Below are 20,125 nucleotides of genomic sequence, written 5' to 3'. Positions count from 1 at the left end.
TCACAGCTTTCAAAGGGAATGGCCGTCCCATCACCAGTTACTACCAGTACAGCCTGGGGGTCTTGGCCCTGTGTGTCCATGGCAAGAAGATTGACACCCATGTGATCCAGAAGCTCCTCAGTGCTGAGAAGCACAAGTTCATGCACGGCGTCAAGCTCTCCATGGGTACGTACTTGTCAGAATGGTCCTCTGTGCCAGCTCCCCAGGCTTGCTGGCCTTCCTGCCATGGCTGGAGACAGCACAGCCTTTGCATCTCCCTTGGGAGGCACATGAAAGTCAGCTCCCCCTGAGAGGGGTTTGAGTTCTCCCATTCTCAGCTCTGCACTCCAGCCACACAGGGCCATGGCTCCACTGAAGTAACTTGGGCAGGGGTGTTTCTCCTTGTAACCCCTTCTCCTGCTCTTCCTCACACAGACACGAAGGCCATGGCAGGCTTGGCCTTCACCTGCCTGGAGCAGGCCAACCTCTACGAGCCCAAGCTAGTGGCAGCAATCAACCTGGCTATCCAGAGAGTGACGGGCAGTATTCTCCAGGCTCAGACCACCAAGGGCACCTTTGGCAACATCTTCAGTAGCCCACTGGCCATGCAGGTGGGCAGAGCGGGTCTCTGGAGCACGTCCTCCTCCTGCATGGTTTGCAGGATCCCAGCATTGCCAGCTTCCCAGGGTGGCATGGAGGGGAGATGCCACCGTAGCGTAGCCCCTTCTTCTGGGGGAGCCCTCTGAGGATACGTCTGCACTGCACACGAAGCCTGTGGGTCATCCACACTGCAAAGAAGGACTGTGGCACCGAGTCTCAGAGCCTGGGTCAGCTGACTTGGCTCACCCTGCAGGCAGCATGGACATTTGGTTGCACTGGAACCCGAACTCTGAAACCTGGTAAGGGGGTTGGGTCTGAGAGCCCGGGCTCCAGCCTGAGCTGCACGTCTACACAGCTATTGTCAGCCCTGTAGCGCAAATCCTGCAAGCCCAAGTCAGCTGACCCAGGCTCTGAGGCAGGCTGTGTAGCTGTACCCTCAGTGTTTCCAAGTCCATGCTTGAACGTCCACACGGCTTTGTGAACTTGGGTTTACTGTTGCTGGACTTGGATCTCAGCTGTGCTAATACGTCCATGCTGCACTACACGGACCTTCTGACTGGTGTCTATGGCTTGAGCTCCATCCACACTGCAAAGTGACAGGGGTTGGACCCAAGTTGCAGCAGGACTTGGGTGCTGACCCAGTGCTGACCTCGGGTGCTGACCTGGGCCCTGAGCACTTGCTGACCAAAGTCAGACTGATTTGTGTGTGGATGAAGGGGGGGCTTGGGCTCAAACCTGAGTCAGAGCTGGGCTTAGTGTGCAGTGTAGACATACTCCAGGTCACATGCTTGTCCATCAGCATGACCTCTGCCCTGCCCCTATCTTCTTACCGTACAGAGTACAATCTGGCTTAAAGGGACATTGTCCATTTAAAAACATAGGGTCTGGGTCAGATTTCACACTGATGTTCTGCTTCAGTGGAGTTATGCCTGATCTACATTAGCATCTGGCTGAGGTAGGTTTTTTTCCCAATGTCCTTGCCTGATTTAGTACCATAAAACTGACAGAGGTCAGCAAATCAAATCCAGTCTTTATCACCAGGCTAGCTAGGTTTCTGAGATCTCTTAGCCTCACTCCTTGCTGGAAGGCAGCCACCTCTGGGGTGGAAGGGAGCTGCGCTTTAGCAATGTCCATCATCACTGCACAGTCACTTAGGATAGGAAATTAAGAACAATTTCAGCTGATCCTGGAGGGGGAAGAATGATCCCATGTTGGAATTTGAAGACACTGGAGTTAACAGCTTCCACTCTGAGAAAAAGTGCCAGTCAATGCATGAGGGCCACAAGCAGAAAGGGCCTTGGTTTTATGTCTCATCCATTCATTTGCTTTTTGTACTTGGCTCAGCTCAGATAGAAAAACTAGTTCATAGAATCATAGAATATCAGGGTTGGAAGGGTCCTCAGGAGGTCATCTAGTCCAACCCCCTGCTCAAAGCAGGACCAATCCCCAATTAAATTATCCCAGCCAGAGCTTTGTCAAGCCTGACCTTAAAAACTTCTAAGGAAGGAGATTCTACCACCTCCCTAGGTAATGCATTCCAGTGTTTCACCACCCTCCTAGTGAAGAAGTTTTTCCTACTATCCAACCTAAACCTCCCCCACTGCAACTTGAGACCATTACTCCTTGTCCTGTCCTCTTCTACCACTGAGAATAGTCTAGAACCATCCTCTCTGGAACTACCTCTCAGGTAGTTGAAAGCAGCTATCAAATCCCCCCTCATTCTTCTCTTCTGCAGACTAAACAATCCCAGTTCCCTCAGCCTCTCCTCATAAGTCATGTGTTCCAGTCCCCTAATCATTTTTGTTGCCCTTCGCTGGACTCTCTCCAATTTATCCACATCCTTCTTGTAGTGGGGGGCCCAAAACTGGACACAGTACTCCAGATGAGGCCTCACCAATGTCGAATAGAGGGGGACGATCACGTCCCTCGATCTGCTGGCTATGCCCCTACTTATACATCCCAAAATGCCATTGGCCTTCTTGGCAACAAGGGCACACTGTTGACTCATATCCAGCTTCTCGTCCACTGTCACCCCTAGGTCCTTTTCCGCAGAACTGCTGCCTAGCCATTCGGTCCCTAGTCTGTAGCTGTGCATTGGGTTCTTCCGTCCTAAGTGCAGGACCCTGCACTTATCCTTATTGAACCTCATCAGATTTCTTTTGGCCCAATCCTCCAATTTGTCTAGGGCCCTCTGTATCCTATCCCTGCCCTCCAGCGTATCTACCTCTCCTCCCAGTTTAGTATCATCCGCAAATTTGCTGAGAGTGCAATCCACACCATCCTCCAGACACACCATCCTCCAGATCATTTATGAAGATATTGAACAAAAATATCTTCCAAATGTAGTTGATCGGTTGTGGTTCCTGGTTCTCCTGCACTAGCGCATGGCCAGCCTCTCTGAGTTTCTAACATAGGGTGAGAAGGGGTGAAATTGAAAACCTGATTTATCTGAATCTTTTCTGAGTGCCAGGCCAAAATTATTTGGCATTGCTTCTTTAATGGAAAGCACTCCTCAGCATGATGATGATTAGGGCTCTGTGTCTTTCACAGAGGTTGCAGAAATCATGGATTCCATGACTTTCTGCAACCTCTGTGACTTCTGCAGTGGCTGGTGTGGCAGAATCCAGGGCTGCCCAAGCAGCTGGCCCCAGGGACCACCTGAGCAGCAGCCAGTGCAGCTGGCCCTGGGGACCGCCTGAACAGTGATCCCAGGGGCTGTGGGAGCAGCTGCAGCTGGTGCTGGTGCCTCTGACCCCTGAGTCCCCCACCCAGCAGTGGTCCCCCAGCTTCCCCATCCAGAGCAGTGCCTGCCCCCCTCCCCCCCAGCTGGCCGCCAGCTAAGATTTAGTCAGGGGTATTTATAGCACAAGTCATGGAGAGGTCATGGGCTGTGAATTTTTGTTTATTGCCCGTGACCTGTCCATGACTTTTACTAAAAATACCCTTGACTAAATCATAAACTTAATGATCAGCAGTGTTATTTAGCTGTAAGCGTGTTTGGCGCACGTGGGCCAGTCACTGACCCCAGGGACAACACCACCCCAGGCCCCCGACTATCTGCCCCCACATGTTAAGCTGTGTCAGGCTGCTGACACTTCACCCCTGCAGGTGTTACTACCCTTCCCTTCTTCTTACAGCAGTATGCTCCATTTTATCCTGGCCCCACATTCTGCCCTGGGTGGGAGCAAACTGAGCAGGTGTCGGCCCACCCAACTTGCATGAAGGAAAGTAGCTGCCTTGCAGGGGGTGCCGTGTGTGGGACTGTTTCTCCTTCAGCACCGAGTCCTGTGCCAGGGTTGAATAAAGAGTGCAGAGGGAGGGGCTCTGTGGCAGCTGGACCTCATCCTGCACACCAGATGGTTCACTTTCCCCTGCAATTGGCTTTGAAGCAGGGGGGTCAGATGTTTGAAATAAGGCTTCTCTCCCTTCCTTTGAACCCTTCATGTTAGCTCTTGATTGCCACCGGGATGAGCAAGAAGCCAGAGTGTCCCAAAGGCATGGATGCCCTGCTGGGGAGCCTGGAACAGGGTCACTTCCAGAACCCCATGATCATGTCCCAGCTGCTGCCCGTGCTGGATGGCAAGAGCTACCTGGACATCGCCACCATGGAGTGCCGGGCAGAGCAAGGTAACAGGAAAGACAGGGATGCTAGAGTGAGGGGCAGGGTTTGGGGGCCCTGGGTCCCATGCCTAGTGGCAGATCCCACAAAGAGGAAGGGAAGGGGGGAGCCTGGAGTTACAGTCACTGCAATGGGGACCTTTGAGGAAAGGCTAGGGTGGAAAAATCCCAGGAGCCCAGCAAACATGCCCCGAGAAGGAGGGAGGACTAGGACAGCAAGTTTCATGCTAGGGCTCCCCACAGGGGTCTGCATGACTATTGGTGGTTCTGACAGCCTCTCCCTCTTTCTCAGACACTTTGGAGCGAGACACCAGGTGCCCGGGATCCAGGACAGTAATTCTGGGGACCAAGATGATCACCGTTCACCTGGCTGTGGAGCACCCTCCGAGCCCTGAGACACTGTACAACCACTCCATCCAGATGCCCTTTGAGTCCTCCCTCCTGGACTTGCTGAGAACTGCTGCAGAGCAGGGCCCTGGGCAGTTCACGTGAGAGCTTCCTGCTTGTGCTGGGAACAGACTGATGGGGAGGCCTGGCTGCAGGGCAGGCCTGGAAAGAGGAGCGTGCTGCCTCCTAAACTGCGGGGGAGGCAGTCCAGGGCATGCCCACCCACAATGCTAGCAGGGAATCTGCCTGCACAACCCCAGGACTAATGCTAGGAAGAGTGGCCCAGGGCCCAGGCCTGTAAGGCAGAGCTCCTAGGTTCTGTTCCTGGCTCTGACACTCATTCACTGCATGTCCTTGGATAAGTTGCTGCCCCTCTCTGTGCCTCAGTTCTCCCCGCCCCACCCCGTAACATGGGGATGATCACACCCACCAACCTGCCGTGAAGTGCTCTGAGACCTTTCGGTGCAACATGCCGTTAGTTCAGTAACAACACGAGTGTCCCATCCTCCTCCTGGACCTGGTCTGGGTTTTCCAGGCTCCCTCAGGGATTCCAGACAGTTACCAGGTGTCAGATTCTTATGACAGTTCTGGGACATCCGTCACTATGAAACAACCCCTCTGTGTTCGAATAGGCTGTAGTTTCTGCAGGGATCTACTGGGTATGTGGGGAAGGTCTGTACAAGTGGGATGATCCTAAAGGGAGATTAACAGGGTCTCCCCAAACCTGGCATCTGCCTCAGTTTCCCCACTCTTGTGCTAGCCAGCAGCCCAGCTCACAAGCCAGCACATTGGGGAAGCTTCCTCCAGTGTCAGCGTTTCAATCCCTTCTCCAAGGGGGGGATTTATTGTTCACATAAACTCAGTGCAACATCAGTCCAGATGGGTGAATCAGGCCCTGCCATCTTGTAAGAAGCTTACAAGAAGTGGAAGATTGGACAAATGACCAGGGAAGAGTATAAAAATATTGCTCAGGCATGCAGGAGTGAAATCAGGAAGGCCAAATCACACTTGGAGTTGCAGCTAGCAAGAGATGTTAAGAGTAACAAGAAGGGTTTCTTCAGGTATGTTAGGAACAAGAAGAAAGTCAAGGAAAATGTGGGCCCTTTACTGAATGAGGGAGGCAACCTAGTGACAGAGGATGTGGAAAAAGCTAATGTACTCAATGATTTTTTTGCCTCTGTCTTCACAAACAAGGTCAGCTCCCAGATTACTGCACTGGGCAGCACAGCATGGGGAGGAGCTGACCAGCCCTCTGTGGAGAAAGAACTGGTTCAGGATTATTTAGAAAAGCTGGACGTGCACAAGTCCATGGGGCTGGATGCACTGCATCCAAGGGTACTAAAGGAGTTGGCGGATGTGATTGCAGAGCCATTGGCCATTATCTTTGAAAACTCATGGTGAGCGGGGGAAGTCCCGGACGACTGGAAAAAGGCTAATGTAGTGCCTATCTTTAAAAAAGGGAAGAAGGAGGATCTGGGGAACTACAGGCCAGTCAGCCTCACCTCAGTCCCTGGAAAAGTCATGGAGCAGGTCCTCAAGGAATCAATTCTGAAGCACTTAGAGGAGAGGAAAGTGATCAGGAACAGTCAGCATGGATTCACCAAGGGCAAGTTATGCCTGACTAATCCAATTGCTGGCTCTGTGGATGAGGGGAAAGCAGTGGACGTGTTATTCCTTGACTTTAGCAAAGCTTTTGACACGGTCTCCCACAGTATTCTTGCCAGCAAGTTAAAGAAGTATGGGATGGATAAATAGACTATAAGGTGGAGAGAAAGCTGGCTAGATTGTCAGGCTCAACGGGTAGTGATCAATGGCTCCATGTCTAGCTGGCAGCCAGGATCAAGTGGAGTGCCCCAAGGGTCCGTCCTTGGGCCGGTTTTATTCAATATCTTAATTAATGATCTGGAGGATGGCGTGGATTGCACCCTCAGCAAGTTTGCAGATGACACTAAACTGGGAGGAGAGGTAGATACACTGGAGGATAGGGATAGGATACAGAGGGCCCTAGACAAATTGGAGGATTGGGCCAAAAGAAATCTGATGAGGTTCAACAAGGCCAAGTGCAGAGTCCTGCACTTAGGATGGAAGAATCCCATGCACCTCTACAGACTAGGGACCGAATGGCTAGGCAGCAGTTGTGCAGAAAAGGACCTAGGGGTTACAGTGGACGAGAAGCTGGATATGAGTCAACAGTGTGCCCTTGTTGCGAAGAAGGCCAATGGCATTTTGGGCTGTATAAGTAGGGGCATTGCCAGCAGATCGAGGGACGTGATCGTTCCCCTCTATTCGGCATTGGTGAGGCCTCATCTGGAGTACTGTGTCCAGTTTTGGGCCCCACACTACAAGAAGGATGTGAAAAAATTGGAAAACGTCCAGCGGAGGTCAACAAAAATGATTAGGGAACTGGAACACATGACTTATGAGGAGAGGCTGAGGGAACTGGGATTGTTTAGTCTGTGGAAGAGAAGAATGAGGGGGGATTTGATAGCTGCTTTCAACTACCTGAGAGGGGGTTCCAAAGAGGATGGATCTAGACTGTTCTCAGTGGTAGCAGATGACAGAACAAGCAGTAATGGTCTCAAGTTGCAGTGGGGGAGGTTTAGGTTGGATATTAGGAAAAACTTTTTCACTAGGAGGGTGGTGAAGCACTGGAATGGGTTACCTAGGGAGGTGGTGGAATCTCCTCCCTTAGAAGTTTTTAAGGTCAGGCTTGACAAAGCCCTGGCAGGGATGATTTAGTTGAGGATTGGTCCTGCTTTGAGCAGGGGGTTGGAGTAGATGACCTCCTGAGGTCCCTTCCAACCCTGATATTTTATGATTCTATGATTCTATCTGATGCCTCCTAAGGCCTCTGCCTCCAAGGCTTCTGCTGCTGCCAGCACCCCAGGGATCCCCAACAGGTCTCTCCCCTGGCTGGTGTGTCAAGTTCCCTTCCAGCTCCATTCTCTGGCCCAGGATCTCCTGCAGGAGCCTGTCTGCAGCGCTGCTTGTTGGTCTTTTATCCCACCAGTGGGAAGGCAGCTAGTTAGTATAGGTGGGGGCTACACCCAGCACTTCCCTGTGACAGGAGGTTTGGCTCCAGGTGCAGCTATGTGTGGTCAGGACTGTGCTCCTAGCCCATCAGTCCTTGAGCAAGGGCCCTGATGTGGGGACACGCTTCTGCTGCTGCCTGAGTGGAACCAAAGTGGAAACAACCTGTTCTCTGCTCTGCCTGGAGGTCACGTCCCCTCTTCTCCTTCCCCTCCAACTCTAGGTTTGAAACCCAGAACACCCTGCATGGGCCATTGTTAACTGCAGTGATGGGGGTGAAAGCCAGCAATGGAGAGCGGAGATACTGGCAGCTTCTCCAGGCCCCAGACACCAGTCTTCAGAAAGGTGAGGGAAATAGCATGTGGGAAACAGTGCAGCCTGGCACCTCATGTGGTCAGTGTGTGCTTGGGGCCCCCTCAGTACCCTTTGCAGCCCCCCCCCCCGGCACGCCTGGAATATTCTGTCTAGCTGCTGCTTCCGCGATGCACCAAAAGCTGCTCTAAAGAACACAGGCAGGGGCTGTTTGCTCACATGGCTATGAAGGGCAATGAATTCCTGGCAGAGGGGTAAAGCTTTGGGCATGGAAAGGGAGAGTGTTGTAAGAAATGGACCTGCTGGCCTGGTTCCACCCCTCTTCCCAGGCCTCAGCATTCTTCCAGGGATAGACCTGCTTCAAGAAAGGCTTTTCCATGCATCACCCAAACCCTAGGGGCCAAATTCAGGCTGGTGTAAGTGGGTGCAATTCCCATTACTTCAGTGAGAGCTGCATCCCCCAGGGCTGGATTTAGTCCCATATCTCCAGATGGTGAATAAATCCTGTGGAGGGATTATGTGCAGCTGCCAAAGGGATCGCAGTGATAAAGTGCCTAAAATGTGGCTTTAAAGTGGTACACTCTTGCCTGGCAGAGCTGCTACCTGTGGGTCTGATATCTCACTGTCCAGCACCTTGTGCTGTCACCTACCCCTCTGCACAGTTGCTGCTGGAGGCAAGTTGAGCCATCTGGTTCGTTGGCTTTGTGCACAGCTGTTATAGGGCTACATGAGGTGCCAGGCAATGGGGAATCTAGCTGGTGTGCAGGTAGATCTGTGCTGTCTGCAGCTCAGGTAGACATAGCCGTGGCAGCGTTGCTACACAGAGCCGTGTAGACGCAGTGCCATGGGCAGCAGCACTGTGAGCAGGTACCCAGGGGTCCAGGCTGGCTTAGAGAGTCTGTGCTGAAGCCCATGCCACCGCATCTACACTGCACTGTTTGTAGCAATGCTAGTGCAGGTAAAACTAGGAAGGATAGGTCTGCCTGAGCTGCTGTCGCACCTTGGATTGCAAGCTAGACCTGCCCGGTGTCCCAGCCAGATCAGCCCACTTTAGAGATGCATGTGGTTGCTTTGTTACTGCTGTTAGCATTGCAGCACACCTGGCACTGGGGAGGGAGGTGGATTCCATTCTAGCTCATGCATCATCAACAGATCCCACCCTCAGTGACCCCTGGGCTGCACTACTGAAGACAGTTACAGAGCACACCATTGGCTCTTTTCAGAGGGCTCCTTAAGCCCACCCATCCCGTATATAGTGCCTGACATCACCAGTGACTTATATCCCAGGGGCAGACATGAAGCAGACTGGGTGTGTAGGGGCAGGTAGCTATGCAGGTGGCTTGAGACGCAATAATACTTCTTAAGGGAACCTAAATAGGCTGACTGCATCTCAGCAAGGTGGGCCAGATCCCTCTAGGCCGGTGGCACAGGAAGGGCCTAGGAGAAGATAAAGGAGCACATGGTGGCCTTGAGGGCCCTGGTGTCATGACTAGGGCTCGGGCAGTCAGGCCTAGCGGTTGGAGCAGGGTGGTCAGCATCCAGGAACAGCACCAAAGGTCAGAGCTGGTGTCAGAAACCAGAGCAGGAGTCAGAGCCAAGGGGCAGGTCTGTCACTACCGCTGGCAGGGGAGCCCACCTTGTTGCATGACACTTCCTGGAACTCCTCCTGGGCTTATCTGGGGGACCCGGACCAATCAAAGGCCAGAAAAGAAGCTGTCAGTCTAGCCTGCTTTGAGGGCTCTATCATAGCCGCTGGGTAGTGGCATGGAGATATCAGCCATCCCGCAGACATAGGGTCAAGCCCTGCAGAGCCTCCCACCCAGCAAGCATCGTATAAGGCCTCTGCCCTACAGTGGGAAGAGGGAGGCAGCTGCTGCCCACAGTCCCTGTAACTGGGGGACTAAGGTCCTAATTGGCATGGGTCCCACTTGCCAATCCTAGACCTCAGCTAGCCTCATTGCCTAGTAGGGTAACCGGATCGCAAGAGAGAAATATCAGGACACACTGGGTGAGTGAGGGTGTGGGTGGGAAGAGGCAGACACAGGTGCACAGCCCCGACCAGAGCCAGAGGCACACTGGTCCGCCTGGCCCTGTGCTACCAGCGTGCCCCTTCCTGTTGGGGATGGGCCCTCGCTCCGCCACACAGCTCCCCTGCCTAGTCCCCCTGGATCCACTATGCCCAGAGCCCAGCTACAACCCTTCCACCACAAACGCAGAGTGCTGTGCGCACACACGCCCCACCCAGTGCTCCCCTGCCCACGGCCCCACCACTGCTGCCCAGCACCCCACACAGAACCCCCCACTCGCTAGTTTCCCAATGCACACAGATTTCCCCTCCATCCCTTCCTCCCTCCCATTGCCCTTCCCCACAGCCCCACCACCACAAATACACAATGCCCCACACAGACCCCCTCTGCCCAGTGCCCTGACACACACAGATCTCCCCCACTTCCCAGCACCCACCAGTAGGCCCCCACTGTCTAGCACCCCAAAATACACAAACCTCCCCCACTGCCCAGCGCCCTTCACACCCTCACAGCCCAGCATCCCCCCCACACACACCTCCCAGACACTCACCATCACACCCTGCCCCCTTCCCTGGCTGCACTCACCAGCCCTGCTTGGTGGTCTCTGGCTCCTAGGGTGAGAGCGGAGAGGGGGGGTCTCCAGACTCACCACGTGCTGCGCCCGCCACAAGCGCGAGCTCCGTGGCTCCCATTGCCCGGGAAAAGCGCCAATGGGAGCTGCCAGAGCCGCGGAGCGGGGCTTGCAGGCGGGAGCAGCCCGCAGAGCCCCCCCATCCTAAGAGCCAGAGGGACCTGCCAGGGGGTGAGGTGGGGAGTCCCGGCGGAGCTTAACTGGGGTGGCTCCCATCCCGCGAAGCATCCGGCAGGCAGGTCCCTCTGGCTCCTAAGGTCGCGGGTCGGGTCAGGTCAGGTCGGGTGTGGGGGCGGAGGGCTTTCTGCCCACTCCCAGCGCCTGCAAGCCCCGCCCATGCAGCACGTGGTGCTCCTGCCGGCGGGCGAGCGCCGGGAGCTATCCCAATATCGATGTAAGGTCGGGACGCTGGACAAGTCCCCTAAAATCAGGACTGTCCCGATAAAATCAGGACGTCTAGTCACCCTATTGCCAAGACTGGCCAGCCTTTAGCTTCAGCATGGCTGTGGGCTCAGCAGTAGCTCACTGCCTCCTGCCCAGATGAAGCCAAGTGCTCCAGAGAAGCCTGCCTGCTGACTGAGACCTCAGTCTGAAGAGAGGCCTTCCCTAAGGCACTCTGGGAAATGCACTCGCAGTGTCTTTGCTGGAGCAGTAGTGCTGCACATTTGGCTAAGCCTGGTGCATGGTCCTTTGTGGAAATCCCAAGGGAAACGTCCAGTGTCCACATTTCCCATTCAGGAAACAAGCAGAATGAATTTAGCCAGGACGCCACCCCCCATGCTCAGCACATCCGTAGTGTGATGGGAGAGATCGGGGGGCAAGTTGCGATTGGAAGGGGAATAGAACCGGGTAGGAGCAATATGAGCAGGCTGGAGGGTACTGTACAGGGAATGTGAGTGTGTGAAGTGTAAGGCTAAGTGTGGTCACACCCCTCCGAATACACAGAGCCAGGGGCCTGGCGAGTCGGGACCCACAGAAGTGTGTTGTTCAGGTTGTGTCGCAGCCCAGAGAATTTGTGTGGCTTCACTCGCACTTCCTGGTGTTGTACATGATATAAGAGGTTGCACAACAGTTTTTCTATGAAAATAAACCCAGCATCCCGAAGGGTTCTGTCAGCTTCGGCGGGTTTGGGATTTGTCATTAGCACAGTGAAATGTTTAAATGTTTCACACCAGCGGTTCTCAAAATTATTGCATCGCGACCCCTTTCTGACAACAAAAATTACTACAGGTTTCAGAGTAGCAGCCGTGTTAGTCTGTATTCGCAAAAAGAAAAGGAGGACTTGTGGCACCTTAGAGACTAACCAATTTATTTGAGCATGAGCTTTCGTGAGCTACAGCTCACTTCCTCGGAAAATTACTACATGACTCCAAGAGAGGGGACTGAAGCCTGAGCCTGCCTTGGGCAGGGAGGGTGGGAGGTGGGCACAGTCAAACCCCAAGCCCCACCACCCCTGGCTGGAGGGCCAAAGCCATAGCCCAAGGGCTTCAGCCTCAGGCAGGGGGTGGGGCCTATAACCCTGAGCCCCACCACCAAGGGTTGAAGCCCTCATGCTTAGGCTTTGGTCCCGGGCACTTGAGCTTGGGCTTGGGCTTTGGCCTGTGGCCCCAGCAAGTCTAACACCCGCCATGGCAACCCCATTAAAATGGGATCGCAACCCACTTTGGGGTTGTGACTCACACGTTGAGAACCGCTGTTTTACACCTTTAAGGTTCCCAGACTGCCATGATAAGGTCAGGGGGTAATGACTAGCTGTAAGGTTGCGATGATCTGATGCTGCCAGCTGCTGGAGTTGGGGCTGTTTTGCATTCACAGTGTGATGGCCTTGGTGCAACTAGCACTCAGAAGGTCACACACAGTGACAAGCATGTGCTGGCACCTGCAGAGTCTCTGTTTGATTGCAGAAGTCAGGGTGGGGTCAATGGTGTGTATAAGCAATTACTCACCTTTAACGTTAAAAAAAAATCCATGGACATTTTCCAGTTTTTCCAATAAAAAAGCAACCCCCCCCCAAGTTTCTGGGTTTCAGGGTGGGCATTTTGCCAAAAAACAAAATAAACAAAAAAGTTTGTTTTGAAAAAAGGCCATTTTTCCTTTGAAATATTTTTTTAAACAAAAAATGGTGACCTCTGCTGCATTGGGGAGATGCTCATTGACTGATCCTATGTGCTGTCCCAAAAGACCCTGGGGAATTGGGCCTGTACTTGCTACAGGCTTCTCTATTCCCAATTAGCAGACACATTTGTTTGTGGTTCCTGGTGCTGGGGCCCTTCTCTCGCTTTGGCATGGATAGCAGCCCCTCTGGGGAGCCAAGAGGGCCAAGACCAGCCCAAAGCTTCCACTGATCAAAGACTAAATGACTGATTAATATGTCTGAGCCCATGACCTAAATGAGACCAACAACAGAGTGCAGAGAAAGAAGTAAAGAAACTGGGCCTGGTGCCCTCTCACCCCAGGGATAAGCAGGAGTGACAGCAGGATAAGATCACTGTATGCAAGAGGTGATGAAATTCAGTGCTGATAAATGCAAAGTAATGCACATTGGAAAACATAATCCCAACTATACATATAAACTTATGGGGTCTAAATTAGCTGTTACCACTCAAGAAAGAGATCTTGGAGTCATTGTGGATAGTTCTCTGAAAACAGGTTTCAGAGTAACAGCCGTGTTAGTCTGTATTCGCAAAAAGAAAAGGAGGACTTGTGGCACCTTAGAGACTAACCAATTTATTTGAGCATGAGCTTTCGTGAGCTACAGCTCACTTCATCGGATGCATACCCTTCCACGGTATGCATCCGATGAAGTGAGCTGTAGCTCACGAAAGCTCATGCTCAAATAAATTGGTTAGTCTCTAAGGTGCCACAAGTACTCCTTTTCTTCTTTTCTCTGAAAACATTCACTCAATGTGCAGCGGTAGTCAAAAAAGCCAACAGAATGTTGGGAATCATTAAGAAAGGGATAGATAATAAGATAGAAAATATCATATTGCCTCTATATAAATCCATGGTACGCCCACATCTTGAATACTGAGTGCAGATGTGGTTGCCCCATCTCAAAAAAGATATATTTTAAAATGTTCAGAAAAGGGAACAAAAATGATTAAGGGTATGGAATGGCTGCTATATGAGAAGAGATTAATAAAACAGGGATTTTTCAGCTTGGAAAAGAGATGACTAAGGGGGCGATATGATAGAGGTCTATAAATTCATGATTGGTGTGGAGAAAGTAAATAAGGAAGTGTTATTTACTCCTTCTCATAACTCAAGAATTGGGGTCACCAAATGAAATTAATAGGCAGGTTTAAAACAAACAAAAGGAAGCATTTTTTCACACAATGCACAGTCAACCTGTGGAACTCCTTGAGCTTCCTCTCCTGGGTGGCAGAAGTTGTGCGGACTGACACGCCTGGGCTACTGTCTGCCAAGCTATTCGGGTTTCCCCTGCACAGTCTCTTTCCATCTTACCCCTGCTGGCCAGCCAAACTCTTGCTTCCCATGGTAGAGGCAATGCCCCCAGAGTTGGCCCTCCTCTTTTCCATGGTGACTCCATGATGTCGCCCCTTTGGGGCTCAGCTACTACCCTGTGCTCCATCTCATCAAGAAGGATGGTTCAATGGTTAGAGCACTAGGCTAGGACTCAGGAGACCAGGGTTCAGTTCTCTTGGGCTGGTCACTCATTTGCTCTGTGCCTCAGTTCCTCACCTGTACAATGGGGATAATAGCACAGCTCTGCCTTGCAGGGTGATGTGAGCATAAATACTTTAGAGATTGTGACATTTCAGACACTACAGTGATGGGGTGGATAAGCACCTTAGGCAGGTCCTCCGAGTACATGAGCCAACACCCAGGAAATCATTCTCAGTGCCTCCTGCCTGAGGAGTGGTACCAAACCCCGAGGAAGCGACTGTCTCTGGGGTAGTGCCTCTTGCTCCTAATTCAGCTGTGCTGCATGAGTTCCTTAATCTGTGCCCAGGCTGCTCCTTCTGACTTGTGCTCTGCTATCTTTTTTTGTAGGTATCTCTGATTACCAGCCTCAGGATGGAGAGTCCATCATCCTGAAGTTTAGCCCGTGGTAGATCGCCTGCTGTCTGCTTCCAGCTCCCTGCCCCACCTCGATCCATGGTGAACTCTCTGTGTGCATCTCTCTCTGCCCCAGAAGCAGGATGTCTCAGTTGGCAAGGACAGCATGCATCTGTCAACCAGTGAGTCCTGTGCCCACAGAGCGGTATCTTCCTCCCCACAGACTGAAGTCCATAATGCAAGTCCCTGGCCCTTCTGGCAGGATGTGTGTGCGTGTGTCTATCTGTCAAAAGGGGCAAATTCCCACCTGCCCTGGTAACCTGTTCTGCTGTGGATCACCCACAACCATCCAGTCGATGGAAACTCACCATGCCAGGGGGTGGGGAGCAGCAGATTTGGTTTGAATGAAAAACCTCCAATATGACAACTCAGCGCATCATAATTCTGATTTTCTAATGCAGCTTTAACCCTTGCTATGCTGTGGCTGTCTAAACTGCCACCCAATGAGTACGTGGGAGGAGGTGCCTGCATCCTCCTGCTGGACACACTTTGCCCCCCCATCCCCCATCCCCCACACACTGTACCAGTGCCCTGGTATGACTGGGGTCCTGGAGATTCTCTAGACTGCATCCCTCTGTATAGCAGTCACTGCCCAGCTCGCAGGCCAGGGCTCCCCTCCCTGCTCCCACCCCAATTCCTGAAGCGACAGAACTGCTACTATGAGGAGAGGATGTGGCTGATATCTTTGCTTTCTGGAGAGCAGTGGGTGGGAACCCAGGCCCTGTTTCAAGGGGAGATGGTGCCCCCAAGCAGCCACTCTACCTCAGTCTGACATTTGGATCTGAAATGATTAAAGCTTTGATTGCAAACCTGGCCTTCCAGTCTGTCATTTGGCCCTTACCCAGAGCACCCGGGTCTCTGAGCCAGGCCTGGGCCCTCAGCACGGAGCTGCCTTCAGTGTCTGGGCATTGTCCTAGGGGTTTGCATCATTTCCAACAAACAATGGACAATTCTGTTCTCCTGTGTGACTAATCACGAGTTTGATTTTTACCTATTATTTGTATGGTTGTAGTACCTAGGTCCCCCAGTCATGGACCAGGACCCTATTCTGTTTGCCAGAAGCTGGGAATGGGTGACAGTGGATGGATCACTTGATTACCTGTTCTGTTCATTCCTTCTGGAGCACTTGGCATTGGCCACTGTCAGAAGACAGGATACTGGGCTAGCTGGACCATTGGTCTGACACAGTATGGCTGTTCTTATGTTCATTGTGCTAGGTGCAATATGGACGCAGAACAAAAATACACCATCTCTGTCCCGCCCCAGAGAGCTTACAATCTAGAAATAAGACAAGAGACACCAGATGGAGAGAGACAGGGGAGTACAAAGAAACAAAGACAATACTGGTGGTGATGGGCATGGTCTCTGCACACCAGCAGCCTAACTAGTGTCCAGATTTGTATACACATTACAGCAAAGGAGAGTTTTGAGGCAGGACTGGAGGGAGGACAGTGTGACACTAAGCACACGTCTTCACAGCTTGCACTACTATGCTAGTAATCTTGTACAAAATATGCCTTGTGAGTTATCATTTGAAAACTAATAATTCACTGATCATTAATATTCTTGCATGGTGTACGTACACGATGGGTATTAAGACACGAATATATGCTGGAGTTATAACTAAAGTGTGTGTGAACTAGATGGGTCAGGGCGAGTTGTTAAGCAGGTTTAGCCTAAAGAAAGAAATATGTTTACCTCAATTTACATATAAGTAGTAAACAGACTCATCAAGCTAATAAGGGGTGAAACAAAGTCACACTAACAAGCTGAGGGGGGAGGAGGAAGACAGCATGCCCACTACATCTGGCAAGAGAGAAGCTTGGTCTGGGATTTACTTTTCAGAAGAATCCACTGCAAAGGTTCACTGGGCTATACAGAGGGGCTGAGCCTCAAGTGATAAGCAACTGAACCAGCTGATTGGACACTATGACTGTACAGTATTATACGAGTGTACAGAGTGGGGTCTTTGCTGAAAGCCTCTGAGATAATGGTGATTAATATAACTGTGAACGGTCTGTATTAACACTAGGAGGAATTATGGATATTCATTTATTTGTTTTAAAGTATGAGGGCAAACAAAGGAAGGTACAGTTCCATACCGGACAGGAGGTGGGCGAGCTATTTATCTGTCACCTATATAAATTAAGCCTGATAGAATCAAAACAATGGAAGCCCCATTTACCTAGAAATCACACTGGGAGATGGGAAGCCCACAGGAATGGAAGAACAGCATGAGGTCATCCTGCCTCTTGAACCAAGGTCATTGAGCTTTGGAAGATCTAGGCAAGGAAAGAAGCCACCTTTGGTATCACCAGAGCCAAGGGAGCAGAGCGCTTGCAAGCTGGGGAAGATGGGTCCTTCAACCAAGAGGTGGGGGCTGAAGTCTCTGGAACTGACTATAGGTGAGAAACCTGCTCAGGAAAAGATCTTTCACCAAGGAAGACAAGGGAAGCCAGCACCATGTGCGTTTGTGGAAGGGCCTGACTGAGAGAATGTCAGCCATGGCTGGGAAGAAGAATGATGGGTGAGAAAAACAGTCTTGAGCAATGTCTGTATCTTGCTAGAGTAAGTTTTAGTATTTTAGATGCATGTTTTCACTTGTATTTGCTTATAACCTGCCTAACTTTATTCCTGTTACTTGGCATTGCTTACCCTATGTCCTGTTGTCAACAGACTTATTTTACTATAAACCAACTCAGTGCAGTGTTTAGAGGGAAGGGTGTATTTACCCCATTAAGTTAATCAGGTGCAATGAGTTTTGTGTCTTAAAGGAAGACATAAACCATATTATTTCTCTGAACTGTCCAGGGGAGGGCTGGACATTTCAGAGCACATGATTTGGGGAAAATTGGGACTGGGAGGGTGTTGGGGTCACCCTGCAAGTACTAGCCAAGGCTGGTGGAAGCCAGAGTGGGGCTGTAGAAAGACTACAGGGCTCAGAGCTGATGAATCAGGATTGTCTAGCGCACAGACACGGAGGGTGTGGCCTGCTTGCTGGTAGGCTGGTTGGGAACGGCCCAGGTTGGGATCTACAGCAGCAAAGCACTGTGAGGCACCCAAGGTTGCAAGGCAGGTGATGACACAGCCCCTTGCTGGTCTGGATTGCACCTCAGAAAGGGATAGACAATGAGTAGTTTTGTGGATGTTTATGGGGACCTCTTCCCACACATGAACAGTGGCCTGAGAGAAAGCCTGTAGATGCTTGTTCAGAAACTTAATGTGGGCAAAGGAGGCTGGTATCACAGACCGACTGGAGAGGAGTGTTGACAGTTCCATAGCAAATGAGAGTTGATAGGTGGGATGGACACTGAAAGAGAAGACAAGCTGCTTGTGTTTGATGCATTTGAGAAGGGGGAGCCAATGGAGGGATGCAAAGAAAGGAACGACATGATCAAAGCAATAAGGTAGAAGAATGATCTTTGCAGCTGCATTCTGAACGGGTATAAGCAGGGCAAGATTGCATTTGGCAGTGCCAGAGAGGAGGACGTTACAGTTGTTGAGGCTCGGGATGAGGAGGCCCTCGATCAGACTTTTAGCTGTGGCACTACAGAAGAAAGGCCATGTCATAAATATAAAGGGGAAGATTTTTGCTTTGACCTCTAAAGGGTTAAGAAGCTCAGATAACCTGGTTGGCACCTGACCGAAAGGACCAATAAGGGGAGAAGATACTTTCAAATCTGTAGAGGGGAAAGGTTTCTGCTTTGTCTCTGTGTGTGTGCGCTTTCTGAGACAAAGAGAGAGACCAAGCAAGTAATCTAGCTCTTACTGAATAATACATCTAACTTACAGAAATAGTAAGTAATAGCAAGGAAATGCATTAGAGTATCTTTTGTTTTAGCTTGTGAATTTTCCCTGTGCTAAGAGGGAGGTTTATCTCTGTTTTTTGTAACTTTAAAGTTTTGCCTAGAGGGGAATCCTCTGTGTTTTGAATCTTATTACCCTGTAAAATTACTTTCCATCCTGATTTTACAGAGGTGTTTCTTCGACATTTTTTGTCTTTATAATAAAGTTCTGTTTTTTAAGAATCTGATTGTTTTTTAGTGTCCTAAAAACCAAGGGACTGGTCTGTGCTCACCTGGTTTACCTATTTGGTTGGTAGATTATTCTCAAGCCTCCCCAGGAAAGAGGGTGAAGGTGCTTGGGGGGATATTTTAGGGAAACAGGAATTCCAAGTGGTCCTTTTCCTGAATCTTTGTCTAACTCACTTGGTGGTGACAGCAGTACCCATCCAAGGACAAGGAAGGATTTGTACCTTGGGGAAGTTTTTAACCTAAGCTGGTAGAAATAAGCTTAGGGGGTCTTTCATGTGGGTTCCCACATGTGTACCCTAGAGTTCAGAGTGGGGAGGTGTCAGGGTTCCCTCCCCCACTCTGAACTCTAGGGTACAGATGTGGGGACCCGCATGAAAGACCCCCTAAGCTTATTTCTACCAGCTTAGGTTAAAACTTCCCCAAGGCACAAATTCTTTGCCCTTGGAGGGTACGCTGCCACCACCAAGTGATTTAACAAAGAATCAGGGAAAGGACCACTTGGAGTTCCTATTCCCCCAAAATATCCCCCCAAGCCCTTACACCCCCTTTCCTGGAAAGGCTTGAGAATGATATCCTAACCAATTGGTTACAAGTGATCACAGACCCAAACCCCTGGGTCTTAGGACAATAGAGAAACCAGTCAGAAGGATTTTATTTTAAAAAGGTAAAAATCACCTCTGTAAAATCAGGATGGAAAATAACTTTACAGGGTAACAAAAGATTCAAAAATACAGCAGAACTTCCTCTAGGCTTAGTTTCAAAGTTACAAAAAACAAGAATAAACCTCCCTCCAGCAAAGGAAAAATTCACAAGCAAAACAAAAGATAATCTAACATGCCTTACCTGGCTTTTCCTTACAATTTTTGTAATAGGAGAGACTTTTAGGATGGGTTATAGGAGAAAGAGTTTTCTGACCTGATGCTTCTCTGCTTCCTAAGAGAACACACAAACAAAGCCTTCCCCTCCACCCAAGATTTGAAAATATCTTCTTTCCCCATTGGTCCTTTTGGTCAGGTGTCAACCAGGTTATTTGAGTTTCTTAACCCCTTACAGGTAAGGAGGAATTCTAGGCTACCCTTAGCTATATGGTTATGACAGGAGGGAACCTTGACAGGCCGTAACTCAGATGCTCTGCAGAAAAAAATCAGGAAGATTTAGACTTACCCGGGATCTGAGGCCCTTGAGAGAGGTTGGAGTTGATGAGGCCCAGGGCCTGAGTGACAGGTAGGATGATGGTGTTGTTCCCAGTGGTGGAGAAAGAAGGTGGCAAGGAGGGTTTGGGGGAGATTCAGAGCCCTGTTTTAGCCATGTTGAGCTTGAGCTGACAGCTAAATATTCATAAGATGTCACAGAGAGGCTGAGAGATTAGTTTGGCCAGAAGAAGACAAGCCTGGAGCAGAGGTAGATCTGCAAGTGGTCAGCATAGG

At 50.7% G+C, this 20,125-nt stretch overlaps 1 protein-coding gene across 5 annotated transcripts in view; it reads left to right on the top strand.

Moving 5' to 3' along the window:
- TCN2 (transcobalamin 2) overlaps positions 1-15,473 on the top strand; it is a 37,405-nt gene extending 21,932 nt beyond the window's left edge. For all 5 annotated transcript variants that reach the window (XM_073312439.1, XM_073312435.1, XM_073312436.1 and 2 more), the window contains exons 5-10: positions 7-165; positions 415-590; positions 4,029-4,206; positions 4,490-4,685; positions 7,838-7,959; positions 14,599-15,473. In XM_073312439.1, coding sequence (XP_073168540.1) covers positions 7-165; positions 415-590; positions 4,029-4,206; positions 4,490-4,685; positions 7,838-7,959; positions 14,599-14,660 — 893 coding nt within the window. In that variant the 3' untranslated portion in view covers positions 14,661-15,473. The remainder of the gene's footprint in view (positions 1-6; positions 166-414; positions 591-4,028; positions 4,207-4,489; positions 4,686-7,837; positions 7,960-14,598) is intronic.
- The last annotated feature ends 4,652 nt before the right edge of the window (positions 15,474-20,125 follow it).

Source organism: Lepidochelys kempii, chromosome 15 (genome assembly GCF_965140265.1).
Source record: "Lepidochelys kempii isolate rLepKem1 chromosome 15, rLepKem1.hap2, whole genome shotgun sequence".
NCBI lineage: Eukaryota > Metazoa > Chordata > Testudines > Cheloniidae > Lepidochelys > Lepidochelys kempii.
This window is presented reverse-complemented; position numbering and strand designations above follow the sequence as displayed.